This window comes from Mesoplodon mirus, assembly GCF_964341445.2.
Source record: "Mesoplodon mirus genome assembly, chromosome: 3".
Classification (NCBI taxonomy): Eukaryota; Metazoa; Chordata; class Mammalia; order Artiodactyla; family Ziphiidae; genus Mesoplodon; species Mesoplodon mirus.
The window spans coordinates 133,573,400-133,594,138 of record NC_138978.1 but is presented as its reverse complement, the minus strand read 5'-3'; the positions used below and the strand labels follow the sequence as shown (position 1 = coordinate 133,594,138).

Genomic DNA, 20,739 nt, shown 5'->3' with positions numbered 1-20,739 from the left:
GCAGGTGAAGGAGGAAGTTCAAATAAAATAGAGAGGATGTAACTGAATGTGTATATAAAGAGGGTTAGGCTGGCACCAGGAAACTTGGGTTCTAGTTTTTGGGGATACGGTTGTTCTGAAAAATTAGTTAACCTACCTTTTGAAGTATTTTTCACTATTGAAGGTTGTTGTCCTGGTTCTGACTGGAAGTTCATGTGTATGTGTGCGCTTACAGCTTTCACAGATGTATGAAGGAAATAACCTTTTAATTTAATAACTCAGTCAATATAATACTTACAACTTTCAAACTGCAGTTGGCTATTTCAGTGCAAATAGCTTTAAGAGATGAAATAAAGTTAAATGTGAGGGGGTCAGTTTCCTTCCAGAAGCTGATAAGGAGTCGAACTTTAACGCTTCGCAAAACTAACGCTTCTCTAATTTTCCCATCCAAGTCTGGCCAGTAAGTCCTGTAGAAATAATATCCATACAGATAAAATAAAGAAGATTAGTTAGTTTGGGGATATAATTTTCTAGACTATAGAGAATATTGATGTTAACTTGATCATTACTTTTTTCTGTAATATAAATAACCTTGTAGGATATGTTGAAAAAATGCCAGTCTCCTGGGTTAGGACATTGAGAAATGGTGCTTCACTGGTCCTATCCAGCTTAAAATGAGGTCTCCTACCACCAGGGCCTCAGGCTGTGTGGGTAGAGGGCACAGACAGACTGACCACCACCACATGTCACCCTCACTACACCTCCAACTCTACCTGAGTCTCAGTTCATATGTGCAAGGAGAATCAACTTTCCAACAGAATTCCAGTTAGGATCCTTCAGCACCCCTTTGTCCCCAAATGCTTCTCAAACCTCTCTTCTTTGGTAAGTGTCACCCCCAATGAGATTTTGCTCTAGTTATCCTAGCTTTTCCACACTCTTATTTCCAAACTGTCTTTGTCTCTCCTTACCAAGGCCCCCACTACTCTGGGGCCCTAGAATCCTCCATCAGGCTGTTTCCCCTATAGGCGTAGCCTTTTCCCTGAATTCCTAACCTTTTACTTTGACTAAATCCTGGCTCTTCCCTAAGGCCACAGCTTCTCTTAAAGTTCTGCTGTGTATTTTCCACCAGATTGTGCTGTCCACTTGATTTAGGATGTGGGGCCAGTCACTGCTCCCCACCCCCTAAAACACAATGTTTCTTTCAGAAGTGTAACTTAGTTCTCATGTTAAAAACAAACAGAAAAATCCCAACAAACTTTCCCACATTAAAGACAAGTCTCAAATTGCTCTATCTCTCTGTAGCCCTGTAATTTGTAGACTTTTTATTTTTTATTCATACAAATCTTCCCCTAATTCTGGACCAATTCATTATTTGGACTAATGATATATTATTCAAAATATATAAGTTTCATAATAATTGCACCTCCAAAGGTCTTCTCTTTATATCTGACCCCAGCTTCCTGTCCTTCAGGTTACTCTACTCTCTTATTTGTACCTGCTCTTTCACCTGTGCAGGCCCCAGATCCAAGGTCCCTCTACTTTTTTCTGGTCCATCAGCTCCTCCTGATCTCCTTTCCCTGACAAGCTTAATATCAGTTCTGATCACCTGAAGGACAGTTGCCCCTCTCCTTTCCTTTAGCTCTTTGCAAAATCTAAATCCTAGGTCAGTGCTGTAATACCTTTGGTGTATTTCTATAGCTATAAAGCAGAGGACAACTGGAAAAAGTCATCTCAAGCTTGTGCAGACTGGAGAAAACACAAATGCATTCAGGGCTCTCAATACCATCTGCCAATCCCTATCCTTGCGTTGGGTCAGTTCTACCTCTTGTACCTTTTGTAATTATTCTAAATGTTGCCCCACTCTAGAGAAATTTGTTTTTTCCTTCATTCACAAAATTGGGGGTCTTGGTCATGGTCCTCCTCAATGTTCTACCTTGATAGCGACACACATCCTTATCCCCTTCCCTCTAATTCAGAGGATAAGGCATCCCCCCTTCTCCCCAAGCTGTTCCCTTGGCCCCCTGCAACTGCATTTGATTAGTCATTCCTTCCCAAAAATACCTTCAACTTCTCCCTCTCTGGCTTCTTCATTTAAGAAAAAATCATAAATCTCTCCCATTCAGAGACCTCTCCTTTGACTCTGCATTGCTCTGTGGCTAGTGTACAATCTCTTTCCTCTTTGAACAAAACTTCTTGATAGTAGAATCTAGAACCTCTGACTCTGCTTCATCACCCCCCATTCACTTATTAGCCTACTGACCCCAGCCTCCAGCCCATGAATCTTCTGCAAATTTTCTCAGAGTCAGCAGTGATTATCTTAACTGCCAAATCTAATTGACATCATTCAATTCTTACTTTACTGTTGAACCAGGCTACATGTGGCTATGTTGATGTTTCCTTTTGTTGACCTGAAACAAACAGATTGCCAGATACTTTTCCAGCAAAGATGGGTTTATTTGGAATCAGCATAGAATTGCAATTCTGGATCTGCAATTATGGGCAAGACACATGCATGACAAGAGAGGGAGAACACTTTTACAGAGGGGAAAAGGAAGTTGGGAGGGCTATGGTAAACAAAGTGTCATGGCCTTTCATTGGCTGAGTCTTTGCCAGGAAAGAAGAGGAATCTGTCTTTTTCCTGTTAGGCTCTGCTATCCTAGCAGGGTGTGAGAACTCCTTCTGGTCTCTCAACTCTATTTAATTGAGATTTCTGTTTATTAATTTTTTACACTTTCTTTTTAAAATTGATTCCATTGGCTTCTTTTTCTTTTGCTAGCAATCATTTTTATTTTTTTATTTTATTTTATTTTTTGTATACAGTAGGTTCTTATTAGTTATCTATTTTATACCTATTAGTGTATACATGTCAATCCCAATCGCCCAATTCAGCACACCACCATCCCCACCCCACCACGGTTTTCCCCCCTTGGTGACCATACGTTTGTTCTCTACATCTGTGTCTCTATTTTTGCCCTGCAAACCGGTTTATCTGTACCATTTTTCTAGATTCCACATATATGCATTAATATATGACATTTGTTTTTCTCTTTCTGACTGACTTCACTCTGTATGACAGTCTCTAGGTCCATCCATGTCTCTACAAATGACCCAATTTCATTCCTTTTAATAATCCATCGTATATATGTACCACATCTTCTTGATCCATTCGTTTGTTGATGGGCATTTATGTTGCTTCCATGACCTGGCTATTGTAAATAGTGCTGCAATGAACATTGGGGTGCATGTGTCTTTTTGAATTATGGTTTTCTCTGGGTATATGCCCAGTAGTGAGATTGCTGAGTCATATGGTAATTCTATTTTTAGTTTCTTTTTTTTTTGGTACGCGGGCCTCTCACTGTTGTGGCCTCTCCCGTTGAGGAGCACAGGCTCCAGACGCGCAGGCTCAGCAGCCACGGCTCATGGGCCCAGCCGCTCCGTGGCATGTGGGATCTTCCCGGACCAGGGCACGAACCCGTGTCCCCTGCATCAGCAGGCGGACTCTCAACCACTGCGCCACCAGGGAAGCCCTATTTTTAGTTTTTTAAGGAACCTCCATACTGTTCTTCATAGTGGCTGTATCAATTTAAATTCCCACCAACAGTGCAAGAGGGTTCCCTTTTCTCCATACTCTCGCCAGCATTTGTTGTTTGAGGATTTTTGGATGATGCCCATTCTAACTGGTGTGAGGTGATACCTCATTGTAGTTTTGATTTACATTTCTCTAATAATTAGTGATGTTGAGCAGCTTTTCATGTGCTTCTTGGCCATCTGTATGTCATCTTTGGAGAAATGTCTATTTAGGTCTTCTGCCCATTTTTGGATTGGGTTGTATGTTTTTTTAATATTGAGCTGCATGAGCTGTTTGTATATTTTGGAGATTAATCCTTTGTCCATTGACTTGTTTGCAAATATTTTCTCCCATTTTAAGGGTTGTCTTTTCATCTTGTTTATAGTTTCCTTTGCTGTGCAAAAGCATTTAATTTTCATTAGGTCCCATTTGTTTATTTTTATTTTTCTTTCCACTACTCTGGGAGGTGGGTCAAAAAAGATCTTGCTGTGATTTATGTCAAAAAGTGTTCTTCCTATGTTTTCCTCTAGATTCCATTGGCTTCTATGGCTCTATGGTTTGCTGGTCTGTCCCTTATCTCTTGGACTGTAGCAAATCATCCTTTGATTAAGACACAGTGGAGGCTCCTCAAGGTCACAAGACTCCCCAGTAGTCAGGCCCTCTTTCTCCTCATCCTTGTCCTGTCTCCAGTTTGGTCTCTCACCACCTTATCTTGGGCTCTATGTTCCTGCACTGAACTTGTTATAGATCCTGGCATGGACCAGGCTATTTTTTTCCATTTGAAACTTTGCTCAAGCTCTCCTTTCTACCTGGATAACTCCCTTTCTCACACTTTTTTCTAACTCATGCATATGTTTAAATGTAATTTGGGTAGCATTTCCTCTAATAAGCTTCTTCAAACCCTGAAACTGCCATAGAAGTCCTTTCATCAAGTATCTATAATATTCTGTACACATATCTATTGTTCTATCCACCCCACTATGCTATGAAAATCTATTCTGTGTCCATCTGCCCCTAATGGATAAAGTTCCTGGGACTACACACTGTGCACACTTTAATCACTCTTTCACAGTGCCCAATAAATATTTGTTGAATGAATACATAAATGAAATATGTTAATACCCCACAGACTAACAAGCCTACATTTAAAAAATCAAATCAATTTCATGTATAATGCTGTGTAAGTTTGAAGTATACAGCATGTTATATTGATAAATTTATATATTATAATATGATTGCCAATGTAGTGATGTTTATCACATTATATCATTATAGTACAATATTATTGTCTGTATTCATTATACTGTGCATTAGGTCTCTATGGTTCATTTACTACTCATTACAAGTTTGTACCCTTAAACACCATCACTCTCATTCACCCTTCCACCCACCCCACTGTTCCCAGGGCACCATCATTTTACCATTTTACCATTATTTTATAGGTTTAACTTTTTTAGACTCCACTTGTAAGTGATATCATTTAGTACTTGTCTTTCTCTCTCTGACTTATTTTGCTTATCATAATGTCCTCAAAGTCCATCCATGTTGTTGCAAATGGCAGTATATTCTCCTTTCTCATGACTGGATAATATTCCATTGTGTAAATGCACTACATCTTTTTAATCCATTCATTGATAAACATTTGAGTTGTTTCCATATCTTGGCTACTGTGAATAATGCTGTGATAAGCATGGGAGTGTATACGTCTCATCAAGATCTCATTTTCATTTCCTTTGAGTATATACCCAGAAGTGGAATTGTTGGATCATATGCTAGATCTATTTTTAAATTTTTTGAGGAACTTCCATATTGTTTTCCATACAGGTTGAACCAATTTACATTCCCAACAATAGTGTATAAAGGTTCCCTTTTCACCACATCCTTCCTAGCAACTGTTATCTCTTGTCTTCGTCAAGTAGAGCCATTAAAACAGTGGGAGGTGATATCTCATTGTGATTTTGATTTGCATTTCCCTGATAATTAGTGGTGATGATGATAAGCATTTTTTCATGTATCTGTTGGCCATTTTGATATACTCTTTGGAGAAATGTCTATTTAGTTCTTTTGCCCAATTTTAAAAATCAAAAATTTTTTTGTTATTGTTGTTATTGAGTTGACTGAGTTCTTTATATAGTTTGGATATTAACCCCTTATCTGATATGAGGTTTAAAAAAATTTCTCCCATTCTGTGGGTTGTCTTTTCATTTTGTTAATTGTTTCTTTTGCTGGGAAAAAGCTTTTGAGTTTGATGTAGTCCTTTTTGTTGATTTCTTTTTTTACTGTTTGTACTTTTGGCATCATGCTGAAAATTTATTGCCAGGACCAATATCAATGAGGTTCCTCCCTACGTTTTCTTCTAGGAGTTTTACAGTATCACATCTTATGTTTTAGTCATTGATCCTTTTCAAGTTAATTTTTGTGGATGGTGTGAGACAGGGCTCAATATCATCTTTTGGCATGTGTTTCTCCAGTTTTCCCAGCACTATTTGTTGAAGAAACTATCCTTTCCCTGTTGGGTATTCTTGGCTTCCTTGTTGAATATTAGTTGACTGTATATGCTGGGGTTTAATTCTGGCTCTCTATTCTGTTCCATTTGTTGACATGTCCATTTTTGTGCCAGTACCATACTGTTTTTCTTACTATGGCTTTGTGGTATAGTTTGAAATCTGGAAGTGTGATATTTCCAGCTTTGTTCTTTTTTTCTCAGAATTGCTTTGACTATTCAGGGTCTTTCTTGGTTCTACACAAATTTTCAGATAGTTTCTTCTATTACAGTGAAGAATGCACTTGTTATTTTGATGGGGATTGCACTGAATCTGTATATTGCTTTGGATAGTATGGCCATTTTTTAAAAATTAATTAATTTGTTTATTTATGGCTATGTTGGGTCTTCGTTTCTGTGTGAGGGCTTTCTCTAGTTGTGGCAAGCAGGGGCCACTCTTCATCTCAGTGCATGGGCCTCTCACTATCACAGCCTCTCTTGTTGCAGAGCACAGGCTCCAGACATGCAGGCTCAGTAATTGTGGCTCACGGACCTAGTTGCTCTGCGGCATGTGGGATCTTCCCAGACCAGGGCTCGAACCCATTTCCCCTGCATTGGCAGGCAGATTCTCAACCACTGAGCCACCAGGGAAGCCCAGTATGGCCATTTTAACAATATTAATTCTTTCAATCTATGAATGTGGATGTCTTTTCATTTGTTTGTGTCTTCTTTGATATCTTTCAGCAAAACTTTGTAGTTTTCATTCTACATATCTTTCACCTACTTGGTTAAATTTATTCCTAAATAGTTTGTGGCATTTTTTTTGATGATATTGTGAATGGGATGAGTTTCTTTATTTCTTTTTAAGACACTTCATCATTAGTGTAAATAAATGCAACTGATTTCTGTATGATAATTTCATATCCTGCCACTTTACTGAAATTATTAATTCAAATATTTTTTGACTGATTCTTTGGGATTTTCTCTATTTAAAAACATATTATCAACAAATAATGGAAACTTTAAATCTTCCTCTCTGATCTGAATGCCTTTCATTTCTTTGTCTTGCCTAATTTGCTCTAGCTAGGACTTCCATTACTATATTGGATAGGAATGGTAAGAGTAGGCAGCATTCTTTGTTCCAGATCTTACATTTTCAATTTCTCTCCATTAAATATAATGTTAGCTGTGGGTCTACTGTATATGACCTTTATTTTGTCGAGGTGTGTTCTTTCCACATCCAGTCTGTTAAGAGTTTTTATCATGAAAGCATGTTGTATTTTGTCAAATGCTTTTTCTGCATTTATTGAGATGATCATGTGATTTTTATCTTTTATTTTATTGATATGATGTGTGTAATAACATTTATTGGTTTGTGTATTTTGAACTATCCTTGCATCCCAGGAATAAATCCCACTTGGGAATGGTGTATTATCTTTTTAATGTGTTCTTGAATTTGGTTTGCTAATCTTTTGTTGAAAATGTTTGCATCTATATTCATCAAGGATATTAACATATAGTTTTCTTTTTTTGTGGCATCCTTATCTGGCTTTGGATTCAAAGTAATGATGGGCTTGTAGAATGAGTTTGGAACTGTTCTCTCCTCTTGGATATTTTGGAAGAGTTTGAGGAGAATTGATGTTGTTTTCTGAACATTTGGAAGAATTCTCCAGTGAGGTGTCTGGCTCTGGAGTTTTTGATTACTGATTCAATCTCTATACTCAATATTGGTCTGTTCAGATTTTCTATTTCTTCCTGATTCAGAGTTGATAGGTTATGTTTTCTAGAAATGTATCCATTTCTTCTAGGTTATGTAGTTTGTTGGCATATAATTGCTCATAGTAGCCTCATAGATTCTATGTATTTTTGTAATTTCAGTTGTAACGTCTTATCTTTCATTTCAAATTTTAATTATTTGAGTCTTCTCTTTTTTTCTTAGTCTAGCTAAATATTGGTCAGTTTTTTAAATCTTTTTGAATAGCCATATCTAAGTTACATTGATCCCTTTTATTATTTTTCTAGTCTCTATTTCATTTATTTCTGTTCTGATCTTTATAATTTCCTTCCTTCTGATAACCTGAGGCTTAATTTGTTCTTCTTTTTCTAGTTCCTTGAGGTGTAAAGTTAGCTTGTTATTTGAGATCCTTCTAATTTTGTAATATATATGTTATATTAAACATGCATGTTCCTCTCAGAACTGCTTTTGTTGTATCCCACAGTATTTGATATGTTGTCTTGTCTTTCCTTTTTTTAATTGAGGTATAGTTGATTTATATTATTATTGAAGTTTCAGTGATTCAATATTTTTATAGATTATACTACATTTATAGTTATTATAAAATATTCCATGTGGTGTACAATATATCCTTATAGCTTATTTTATACAGAGCAGTTTGCACCTCTTAATCCCCTATCCCTATCTTGCCCCTCCTCCATTTTCCACTCCCCACTGGTAACCACTAGTTTGTTCTCTATATCTGTGAGTCTGTTTCTGTTTTGTTATGTCCACCTATTAAGTGATATCATACAGTATTTGTCTTTCTTTGTCTGACTTATTTCACTAAGCATAATACCCTTCAGGTCCATCCATGTTGTTGCAGATAGCAAAATTTCATTCACTTTTATGACTGAGTAGTATTCCATTACATATATATATCACATCTTCTTTATCCATTCGTCTGTTGATGGCCACTTAGGCTGCTTCCACATCTTGGCTATTGTAAATAGTGCTGTTATGAATATTGAGGTGCATTCATCTTTTTGAATTAGTGTTTTCATTTTCTTCAGATATATACCTAGTAGTAGAATTGCTGGATCATACAGTAGTTCTATTTCTAGATTTTTGAGGAAACTCCACACTGTTTTCCACAGTGGCTGCACCGATTTACATCCCAACTGACAGTGTACAAGGGTTCCATTTTTTTCCACATCCTCACCAACATTTGTTATTTGTGGCCTTTTTGATGACAGCCATTCTGACAGGTGTAGGTGATATCTCATTATGGTTTTGATTTGCATTTCTCTGATAATTTGTGATGTTGAACATCTTTTCCTGGCCTGTTGGCCATCTGTATGTCTTCTTTGGAAAAACATCTATTCAGGTCTTCTGTACATTTTAAAATCAGGATGTTTGGGGTTTTTTTGATGTTGAGTTGTGTGAACTGTTTATATATTTTGGATATTAACCCCTTATTGGTCATATCATTTGCAAATATAATAATTTTCATGTTTCTAGTTATTGGCTTTTTTTTTCCTCTTAGAGAAGTCCCTTTAACATTACTTTTAAAACTGCTGCTCTTTTAGCTTTTGCTTGTCTGTAAAACTTTTGATCTCTCCATCAAATATGAATGAGAGCCTTGCCAGGTAGAGTATTCTTGGTTGTAGGTTTTCCCCTTTCATCATTTTATCCCATATCATTCCTTTCTGACCTGCAGAGTTTTTGCTGAGAAGTCAGCTGTTAGCCTTATGGGACTTCCCTTGTATGTAATGTGATGCTTTTCCCTTGCTGTTTTTAATATTCTCTCTTATCTTTAATTTTTGCCATTTTAATAACCATGTGTCTTGTTGTGTTCCTCTTTGAGTTGATCCTGTTTGGGACTCTCTGTGATTCCTGGACTTCTATGTCTGTTTCCTTTCCCAGGTTAGGGAATTTTTCAGTTATTATGCCTTCAAATATGTTCTTTGTCCCTTTCTCTCTCTTCTCATTCTGGGACCCCTATAATGAAAATGTTAGTATTCTTGTTGTTATCCCAGAGGTCTCTTAAACTGTCCTCATTTATTTTTCTTCTTTTTTCTGTTCAATGTCAGTGATTTCTACTACTCTGTCTTCCAGCTCGCTGATCCATTTTCCTCTGTATCATTTAGTCTACCGTTGATTCCTTCTAGTGTATTTTTCATTTTGGTTATTGTAGTCTTCATCTCTGCTTGGTTGTTCTTTATCTTTTCTCTTTGTTAAAAACTTCTAAATTCTCACTCTTTTCATCCATTTTTGTCCTGAGTTCTTTGATCATCTTTATGATCATTACCTTGAACTCTTTCTCAGATAAGACTGCCTATCTCCACTTCACTTAGTTCTTCTTCTGGTTTTTAATCTTGTTCCTTAATTTGGAACATGTTCATCTTTTATCTTTGCCTTCATCTGATATGAACTGAATGATTTTTGCTGATGCAGATGTTTAATGGTCATGAGACCCCCTCAGGGGAGGAATAATCTCTGGTTCCTCTCAGTGCAGACATGCTTCTCCCTTAGTAGTCAGTTCTATTTTTACCTTTCGCCCCTTTAAGTCCCCCTGTGCCCCTTTTGGCAGTATGGAGTGCAGCTGAGAATGCCTCTGGATCTCCTTCTGCCCAATGTTGCCTATATGTAATTTACCCACAATAAACTTCATAATTGCTTGTTTTTTGGTGTCAAATTTCCTTCCCAGTTTGGAGAATATATTCAATATCTATGCCTACCAATATCAACGATTTCTAATTTGAAAGCATGTAGAATTTTTCTCTTTCATTTTATGTTTACTGTGCAGACTAAAACTTAAGTTTGTAGGTTATTAACACACTGATATTTGAAAATATCTAATTGTTTATTCAAGTTGAATTCATGCCTGAAAAATTTCTCCAGGATGATGTAAAAACAAGTCCACTCTTTAAAAATTTTTTCATTCATATGATTGAGAAGAATTTAATTTTAACCTTGATGTTTGAACTACTTCTTATGTCTCTGATGGCTTTTCATTTAAAATGCTAGAGATATTAACAAGTTTGAAATATCATCAGTATAATAAAAGAACTGCCCTTTGAATAATAACAATAATGGTATTTTAATAGTCAAAATGCAAGATTTCAGGTCAGTTTCTTGTTCTTTTGGTTTTCTCTAATTTTTGTATTTCCAAGATATTTTAGATTATCCATACTAATTCCTTCCCCTTGGCTATGAAGGATCCTAATTTTGTTTGTTTGAAGGGACTTCATGGAATGAAGGTTTTGCCAATCCTCTGAAATTATCATCCCATCCTAATAAGTCCATAAACTTGAACTTATTCTACTGAATAACAGGAAAATCAGGTAAAACCTATCTATTATATTTCAAACTCTTCCCAAACTGAAGCTGAAGTCTAAGACAAAGTCTAAAACCAAATGAACAATAAATGGAAAAAACATTAAAAAGAGGGATTGAAAAAATGAAAGCATGTGGAAAAAATCCATGAATGTTCAAAGGGTGCACAATATTTTAAAGTAAAAGTGTCCTAATAATGTGCATCTTGCAGCCTAAAATTATTTTTGACAATCATTAGGAGTCATCACTTTCTGGGAGAAACACATCTTTTGCAATCTTAAAGTCACTTGCATAGAGAAGTTGTATATTATGCATATGTGAAGTTGGCAATATGAAAAATATTTAAGCAATATAGGGCACATCGCATTATTTAACCTCAGTAAATGGTTATTTTGAAACTGTAATTTTCCAAATTAAAAAGGTCTCAGGTTGTATCCCTAGAAATTTGCACTTTGGAAACATTTCCTGGATTAAATGGATTATTCAAAACATTTACAAGCACCCAAATCTCTGCATTCCTTGCAAGAAAGCAAAAGTGGGAAATACTTGGGGCCTAGCCATGCATCTATGACTTAGAGACATAAATTCTGCTCCTAAGTTGATTCCAAGTATTTCCACACTTAAACAGTGATAATATTAAAAAATAAATCTCCATCTTAAGATGCTCTCTTCCTCTTACATATGGATGGGTTGACTGAGAACATACATATTTTAAGTTTCTTTTTCCTTAAGTGGAAAAGATAGTATGAAAATTTAGCATTTAATGAGGACCTACATGAATACAACAAAGTGATATCTCCTTTAAGGAAAATCTTGCCAGACCTACTCACTTTGAGTATGTCCTTCAGGTACCTCTCAATTGATAATTTTCAAAAATTTTTTTTCAAATAATTTAAAAATTTTTATTTATTTATTTTTCCAAATAATTTTCAAGTTGAGAACAACCCAATCTTTACTCTAAAGTTTCTCTCATGCTTATAATGTAAACTACTGAGGTGGTTCTGTGGGATGAAACTCTGAGTCCTTAAAGTGGACTGAGAGAGGAGATGCACCATGGGTGAGCTGCAAATGTACACTGAGAAGATGTGAATGGGGTGCAACTTAATGTGACCTGATAGCATGTCAGTGTCCAGGGTGTTTTCTCCTGTGGTCTCCAGTTTAGTGTCTGGCCCTGGAGCCCAGGATCTAAGCTGAGATTGCACACTCACTGACCTTTTGGTGCTTGTGCTGGAGATAGGCAGGTAGTCCATGACTGCGATGTACACGTATTGCTTGGCATCATCTATTACACTGTAGATGGCGTCTATGTCAAAGCTTCTGTTTTTAGGGCAAAACAGTTTGGGAGAATTCTGTGAAGACACAAAAACCAAACTTTTAGAGTATTAATTTTTGCAATCTGGGGATTTCTCTTTTTTGTTGTTATTTAAAATTAAAAAAAAATGAATCTTGGCTTTTAACCAATTTTTGCAAACCTACTTTCCAGGTCTTTATGAGATTAAGACAAATACATTTTCAGTTCTATCAAAGTTGAGGCAAGTAGAAGTCAAGGTGTGTGGGGGATAGGTCTCAAATCTGTCCTTTAAGTCAGTTTTGGGAGGGAATTCTTGTTTTCAATACACACACCTCTTATTTTTATAAGAGTGCTCTAACTCAAAACTTAATGTGACTCTGGTATACATCCCTGTCATACATAGTTAATTTTCTCAGACATTACCATATATAGTATATATATGCATATAGCAATCCATTTATACTAGAAGTTATTTCACTTGAAAGGTAATGTGGCCATGAAGATGTTCAAGACACATGGTCTAAAAATCTTGCGGTTTTTTTTTCCCCAAATCTTTCATCGAGTGAGGAAGAGGAGTTTTGATTGTTGATAAAGTGTCATCAGTAATTCTAGAGGAAAAGCCAAGTGACTTATTAAGATGCCAAATTCATAAGGAGAGACAGGGACTTAAGAAAAATGAAAAAAGAGGCAAATTATACTTGAGGTATTTTTCTTACGTTGTTCGAAGTTGTTTCCATCTTACAGAAGTATGATTTTTTAGATAAAATTGCTATAGAAAGGGAAAGATGTACTTAGGCTTTCTCATTGATTTTCCACTGGACAAGACTGAAAGGAACATTTCTGTAGTTCCTGCATTACTCTGACAAGCAAGAAACCAAGTGATGGAACACAAAAAATGCAACAGGTGCTTAGTACCAAAGCCCAAATAAACGGTTTCTGGAACTTCCTGGAATGGCAGTACTGGGTCCTTCATCAAATTTTCTGCCAGTAATGGTGGTCAGGGTCCCTGACAAATGTTTGGGGACAACTCCCCACACAGTGCTGGTGGGAATCCCTATCCCAGCTTAGAGAGAGGGAAGATGAAGCTCTCAGACTGGATGCCCAACTGAGAAGGAGTGTGGGGATGAGAAAGGAGACTGTTGAAGGGCCACACCCACCAGGCGTCCCTACTCAGAATATTGTCTTGGCAGGTGAGTATCAGAATGAGTTTTTGATTTAAATTACTTTCCTTCTGGAATAAGGACGAGCTTCTAAATATTAAAAATAAAAACTAATGCTAAAAGAGAGAAATAAACCACAACAAAAAAAGCCCAAAACAAAACAATAAAAATAAACAAACAAAGAAAAACCAGTGCTCATCTTACACTTCTTCCCCAGCACACACATATGCAGATACCCCATCTGTCACCAAGATGGATGGCTTGGGCTTCTGCAGTGTCTCTCATGTTGTCCCTCCCTCTTACTCCAGATTGTTGTTTCCCTCATTCAGGCACTGGTGCTGTTTGCTGGGGTTTTTATATGTCTTCTGAAATCATATCCTTTTCTCCTCGATGCTTAAAAGACAAATAAACAAACATGTGTCCCTCTCAGGACTCCTGGTTTCTTGGAATCCAGTCTGATCTCATTGGGAGGGATGGATCCATGTATTCTCTAAGTCCTGGCTCTCCCATTTCTCTGCCTCCTTCATTTACTGGCTACCATGCCTTCTGTGCCCCAAATTAAAATAATCGTCAGCCCATGGCTATGCTCTCATCTTGTCTGCCTCTGTGTATTTTCTCCTGCCAGCCCCTCCGGCTGATGTGTTTTCCTATCTTTGCCTATCAGAGTCCTATACATTCTTTAAGTTCTAGCTCATATATTATCTCCTCATGAAACTTTTTTATATTGTCACCTAGAGGCTACTTCTCCTTTTGTGTCCTCCCATAATATGATTTATTTGTTATATTGTTTAGTGTATTCAAACTTATAATTACTCACACTTGTCTCATGTCCTTGTTTGGACTGATATACCTTGATTTTAGGAATTGCATTTTACTCATTTTTCTATCTCCATTAATAAATTAAATATTCAAATTCATTAATTTCCTCAGTCTATTGGGTCTGCTTTAAACATTCTTTAGGTTTAACATGGAGAAGCTAAGGATCTTAGCTCTAGACAGGAGCCTAGGTCAACTCTGAAATGTGTCCAAATGCCCATGTTTTTGCTTCAGTTAGGAATTTCCTGAACCTCCTTGCATGTTCCCAAAACTGGATTTTGGTTTCAGGGAGGAACAAATTTAGACACAGAGCTGCTGGTCTCTTTACATTTGCTATTTTCTAATAAGTTTGGATACTGTGCCTTTGGTGATAGAGAATTTATATGCTGGTGATGTGCCAGGTTCCAGCATTTATAACCTGTAGCATGCTGGGTATGTCCCTTACACTTCCTGAGTCTCTGTTTCCAATGAGATAAGAACAGTAATAAATCTTGAACACTGGTTTGCCTTGTGGCTTAAATAAGAGAATGGCCTACCCTGGGCTGGGTCTGCTCCTCTTCTGCACTTGCTTTCATTCATTCATCAAATATTACTAAGTACCTGCCATGCACCTAGCTCTAGTCTAGACACTTGGCATACATCAGTGATCAACATAAGATTCCTGCTTTGTGCAGCATCATTCCAGCATATGCTACATTGTACTGCATTCAGTTGTCTGTGTGATTCTTCACCAGCTTGTGAGCTGCTTGGTTGTATGTCTCTGGCACCTTGTGCCATGCCATACTTAGCACATATTATATGCTCAATAAATATTTGTGGAATGAATGTGAAAGTGCTTCTTAAATTAGTAAGTGTTGGAGGCTTGTATGACCCCCAACCTCTACTCCTAGTTGGAGTTGCTTCACTCTAGGTATTTCCATCCATGTGTGAATAGACCTTTATTTGTACATACCTTTTTGTTTCCTATGTTCCCATTGCCAACCCAATGCCTAGAGCATGGCAGATGCTTCATGTGTTTATTAAGGAAATGCATGACTATTTGTATGAGTACCTCTGCCCCTGGGGTCATGGTAGTACTTGACTGTGTCCTCTGATTTGTCAGAGGGAATTAACTAGTTCTGATTGTTTAATTACAGAGAAGGCTGTTAAGTTCCCTTTTTATCATTCCTGAATTAATTTTCCAAACCTTGCACTGTGTACTCCTTTATTCCATAGCAAAATATAAGGAGAAGGAAAATACAGATCCTTTTCTTTATTTCAGCTCTGTGATGATCTTTAACCAATCAAGTGCTCTTGAGGCATCTTGATAATAAGTAATCTATGTTTCTTTCTTACATCTATAAATGCCTTATATTTGCATGTACCTTGTTTTGCATATTCATTAAATACTTGCTTTAGTTGGGGTTTGATTTATTTCATAACAGTTTCCTGGTTTTTAAAAAAAATCCATACTCCATTCCCAGAATATATATGTTAAAATGTAATTAAACATGAAAAGACAACCCACAGAATGGGAGAAAATATTTGCAAATCAAGTACATTCTTGTATCTAGAATGTATAAAGAACTCTTACAACTCAATAAAAAAAAAACAAATAATCTAATTGAAAAATGGGCAGAAGATTTGATAGACAGTTCTCTAAAAAGATATACAAATGGACAGTAAGTGTATTAAGATATACAAACGGCCAGTAAGTGCATTAAAATATGCAAATCAAAATCATAAGACAAATTTTACACCCGCCAGGAAGGCTAAAATAAAACAGAAAATAGCAGGTGTTGGCAAAGATGTGGAGAAAATGAAACCCTCATTTATTGCTGGTGGAATTGTAAAATGGTGCAGGCAATTTGGAAAAGTTTGTCAATGCCTCAGAATGTTTAACATAGAGTTACCACAGTACCCAGCAATTTCACTCCTAAGCATAAAACCAAAAGAACTGAAAACGGGTATTCAAATAAAAATTTGTACATGAAGGTTCATAGGATCACTATTCACAATAGCCAAAAGGTAAAAACACTCAAATGTCCATCAACTGATGGATAGATAAACAAAATGTGATATATCCATACAGTGGAATATTATTTGGCCATGAAAAGGAAAAGGTACTGAGTCATGAACTTCAAAAACATTATACTAAGTGAAAGAAGTCAGTTACAAAAGACTGCATATCGTATTACTTCATGTATATGAAGTGTCTAGAAAAAGGCAAATCCTTAGAGACAGAAAGTAGATTAGTGGTGTCTAAGGGATGAGAGAAGGGGAAAATGGAGAGTGACTACTAATGGGTATGGCTTTTTCCTTTGTGGTGATGAAAATATTCTAAAATTAGAAGGTGGAGATGATTGTAAAACTCTGTGACTATACTAAAACCCACTGAGTTATACACTTTACAAGGATGAATTTTATGGTAGTAAGTTATATATCAATAAATCTATTAAAATGTAATTAAAATATATAGCAGAGATTATAAAGGGGTATTTAATTATATTTTTCAGAGTAGCACCAAGTTCTATTCAATGTCTGTCCTCACTCACTAAATAAATCTCAGTTTACATGATTGGTGGATGAATGAACTAAATGATAAACAACAAGAAATGAAATCTGTCTAGCACCCAGGTCAATAAAAACAGACCTTGAACTAACTAGTCTTTATCTTGGAAATCAAATGCATAACCTCAAGAGCTCTAAAAAGAACTCCACAAAATATGACAAAAACTCAGCCTATTGTTCCTATCTTCTGATTTCAATGGGGAATGTAAGAAAATTAGAATGATCTGGCCCCAAGTTACTAGAGATCACATACTTAAATCTAAGTGCCTCTTTGTGTTCTATGAGAAAATAAGAAATAATTCATATCTATATCATAGCTTAAAATTTATATTTAACCATGCTAAGTTATTATCACCTAAAATCTAATTTTGGTAATGATAATTTTTAAGACCTTCAAATATATATATATTTTGTATGTTAATTTAGTCTTGGGACCGTCAGCTGATAAAAATATAATATACTATTTTAAGATATTTTAAAACAAATATTTTGAACTTAAATAAATTTGTCTTGGCATTTGTTTGGCACATATACTCAGAAAAGTATATGTATCCTGGAACTTCTTATTGATATTATTACTAGTAAAACCAATCCAACATTTATTGCTGCTTTAGGGAGGCTTGAGGGAGGTCCTGGGAATAACAATAATGAAGAGAGTACAGTATATAACCTTCAGAGCCTGATAAAATAGTGGGAGAGATAATAAATAAATAGTTACAAAAATGTGATAAATGCTATAACAGAGGCGAGATCAAAGAGCTCTAAGTAAATGATACCAATTCCAATATTGGGAATATTGACTTTTATTTATCTTATACCTGTAAGATTTTATACCTCTGTAAAAATGGTGTTCAATTAATATCTGTTGAACTGAAATTCAAAGGTAGGCTTGAGATATTAATAAGAAATGGAAAATAAAATAATTTAAAATAATAAAATAAATAAAAATAGAAAACAAAGATGCTGCATGGTTTAAAAGACTATACCTGAAGGACTGTTAAAAAAGCTCAACTTATTTTGTGGCAAACCATTTAATAAAAATCAGTTTATAAATTTGCCCTGGAATACAGCAAAGCCCTTGCATTTTCATAGATTTTATTAAAGGCTTGAGTCCTCTCTCTGAAGTACAGATGTTAACTTTGGGATCAACAAAGGAGGACTCCCCCACTTTTTTAAGGGTCAGAATTTAAATTTATGCAACAATGACATTCACTCATCTCTAAGATTCAAACTGTAAATTCAAAATCCAGCAACTATCTGAAATTTGCTTATAATTCATCTGTTTCTTACTGCTTCAATCTCTTCTACTGGACTCCTGGGGTGTCATGTTACCATCTGGATTAGTGGTTCCTTGGCAAATTTCTTATTGCAACTAATCTACAAATTGAGAATAATACCTGGTTTTCTTGTCTTATAGGGTTGTCTTGAAAGGAAATAAAATTGAATATATGCATTTTATTAGTAAAATGCCCTATATGATATGCTACATGCTACTGCATTATTGACCTCCACACATACCAAAAAAAGGGTTTTTTTTTTAGTTCTACTTGACGAAAATCCTTCATAGTTTATTTTATATTATTCACACTTATGTGAATTTGTTTAAGACAAGCAACTTCAATTTTCTCTCTACTGCCAGATTTCTATATTTTCAAAATGTGCTTTCATTTTAATAAGCAAAAAGGCTACTATTCATTCTTCCATGAAAGGCTCTTCAGTGACATAAAAGTTATTGGCATAGAAGCACAGCTTGACAGTGGAGAAACAGCCATATTAAATTGGGAGCATGGTTTAGAGAAATTTACCTGAGCATCAGGATCAATTCAGAAGCCTGCTTAAAATCAAAATTCTAAGGTCTCACCCAGGTCCAGTGGATCAGATCCTGGTGAGGAGGGGGACTGTAAGTTTGCATTTTAAACAGGTTCCCCGTCTGGTTCTTAGATACTTTAAACTTTGAGGACCAGGACTGTAGGTCCAGATATTTACATTGCCCACTCTCAGCAACACTGTGGGGATAGTTGTGGTGTGTGGGCAGGTGGTGGTGGTTTTCAAGTGTAATCAGAGGCCTGGAAATGGTGCCCTGTCCTTTTGGATGGGCCTCTTGCCCTTCTGCCCCAATCAAATACAATAGTTCTGCTTTTGTCTGTTTTACACACTGGGGTTCTCTCAGATTTGTTTCATCAGAGGGTTCTACTGCTAAGATCAAGTCTGAAAATCATTGATGAAAGGCATCAAAAATAACATATGGTATCAGAAGACCTGGGCGCTTGTGTTTTTCTTGGCACCTGCCATCTGACGGTCTTTGTGCTAGTAGATAAACTTCAATATCTTCATTTGTAACACAGTCATAATCCTGGGTCTACCTTAAGGGGTGACTGGGGGGATCAAATCAGATAATGCAAAGTATCTGAAACTAGGAATGATTATTCACATGTATTGTTATTATAACTAGGGACAGCATACGATTGAGTATAAGAATGGATATATTTTAACTCTTCAAGGGATGTGTCGAACTGATCTGTCAAATTCATTTTTGCCCAACGCAAGATCACACTTGAACATTGTAACTTAATAAAGGGCTTTTGGAGGAAGGAGGGAGGAGGGGAGGAGGAGGAGGAGAAGAGGGAAAAACTCACCGACACAAATGCTTGAGATTTGGTTTCGTTCAACTGAAGCTGCAATTTCTTTTCATTGTCATAGACCCCATAGAGCCTCTTGGACCAGGTCTGAGGTACTCTGCTCTTGAATTTTAATGAACTATATAAAGCAAATATCCTTTGTAAATCTAGGACCAGGCAGCTGCAGTTGTAAAAGATGACACCAAGTTCTTTCATCTGTGAAATTAAAACGAAAGCATCAATGTCGTGTACACGTGATGGTGTTACTCTCAGAGAAAAAAATGTAGTATTCTCAGAGAAAAGACTGCAATAATAGTAATAGCGATATTTTTTCTTGCAACTGTTATACTGTAACAACTATATATATACACTGTATCTGTAAGTATGTAGATACAGTCACATTATGGTATACAGAAATGATGTGTCATTAAAATGCTTAAATATTTAAGGAAAATTTTTGCTGGAGTTTTGCATTTGAGCTCTTACAGATAATTTTTCCATGTTCACCTACACCTTTTATATCAGCTCTTCAGATTGTTTTCTTCAACATTAAGTTTTTTGGTATGAATCCTTAAATCATGCAGCAATATAAAGATTGACTTTTACTTGCAGCATAACAGAATGGTTTAGATCATGGATTCTGGAATCAGATTGCCTGGAATTAGGTTCCAACTCCACAAATTTCTAGCTGTGTGACTTTGTGTGACTTTTTTTTAAAAATAAATTTATTTTTGGCTGCATTGGGTCTTTGTTGCTGCGTGCAGGCTTTCTCTAGTTGTGACGAACGGGGGCTACTCTTCGTTGTAGCGTGTGGGCTTCTCATTGTGGTGGCTTCTCTTGTTATGGAGCATGGGCTCTAGAGCACAGACTCAGTAGTTGTGGCGCATGGGCTTAGTTTCTCTGCGGCATGTGGGATCTTCCCGGACTAGGGTTTGAACCTGTTTCCCCTGCATCGGCAGGTGGATTCTTAACCACTGCGCCATGAGGGAAGCCCTGTGTGACTTTTAAGATACTTAATCTCTGGGCATCATTTTCTTCTTTCATAAAAAGGAGACAATGGTATTTATTTCATATAATTGCTATGATGCATAACACGGTTAATATATTTTATGGGCTCAGAATAGTGCCTATCACATTGTAACCACTTAAAATATATTAGCAATTATTATTCTTATTAACATTGCACAAGCCTCAAGAGTAAGAGACCAATAGAATCTTGCAG

General features: G+C 36.3%; 1 protein-coding gene across 1 annotated transcript in view; it reads right to left on the bottom strand.

Moving 5' to 3' along the window:
- Positions 1–20,739, bottom strand: part of PLD5 (phospholipase D family member 5) — a gene marked incomplete at both ends in the record, with an annotated part of 465,875 nt that overhangs the window by 10,603 nt on the left and 434,533 nt on the right. Inside the window, 3 exons of the mRNA XM_082613900.1 lie at positions 278–446; positions 12,295–12,431; positions 19,536–19,733. Of these exons, the coding sequence (XP_082470026.1) occupies positions 278–446; positions 12,295–12,431; positions 19,536–19,733 (504 nt within the window). The remainder of the gene's footprint in view (positions 1–277; positions 447–12,294; positions 12,432–19,535; positions 19,734–20,739) is intronic.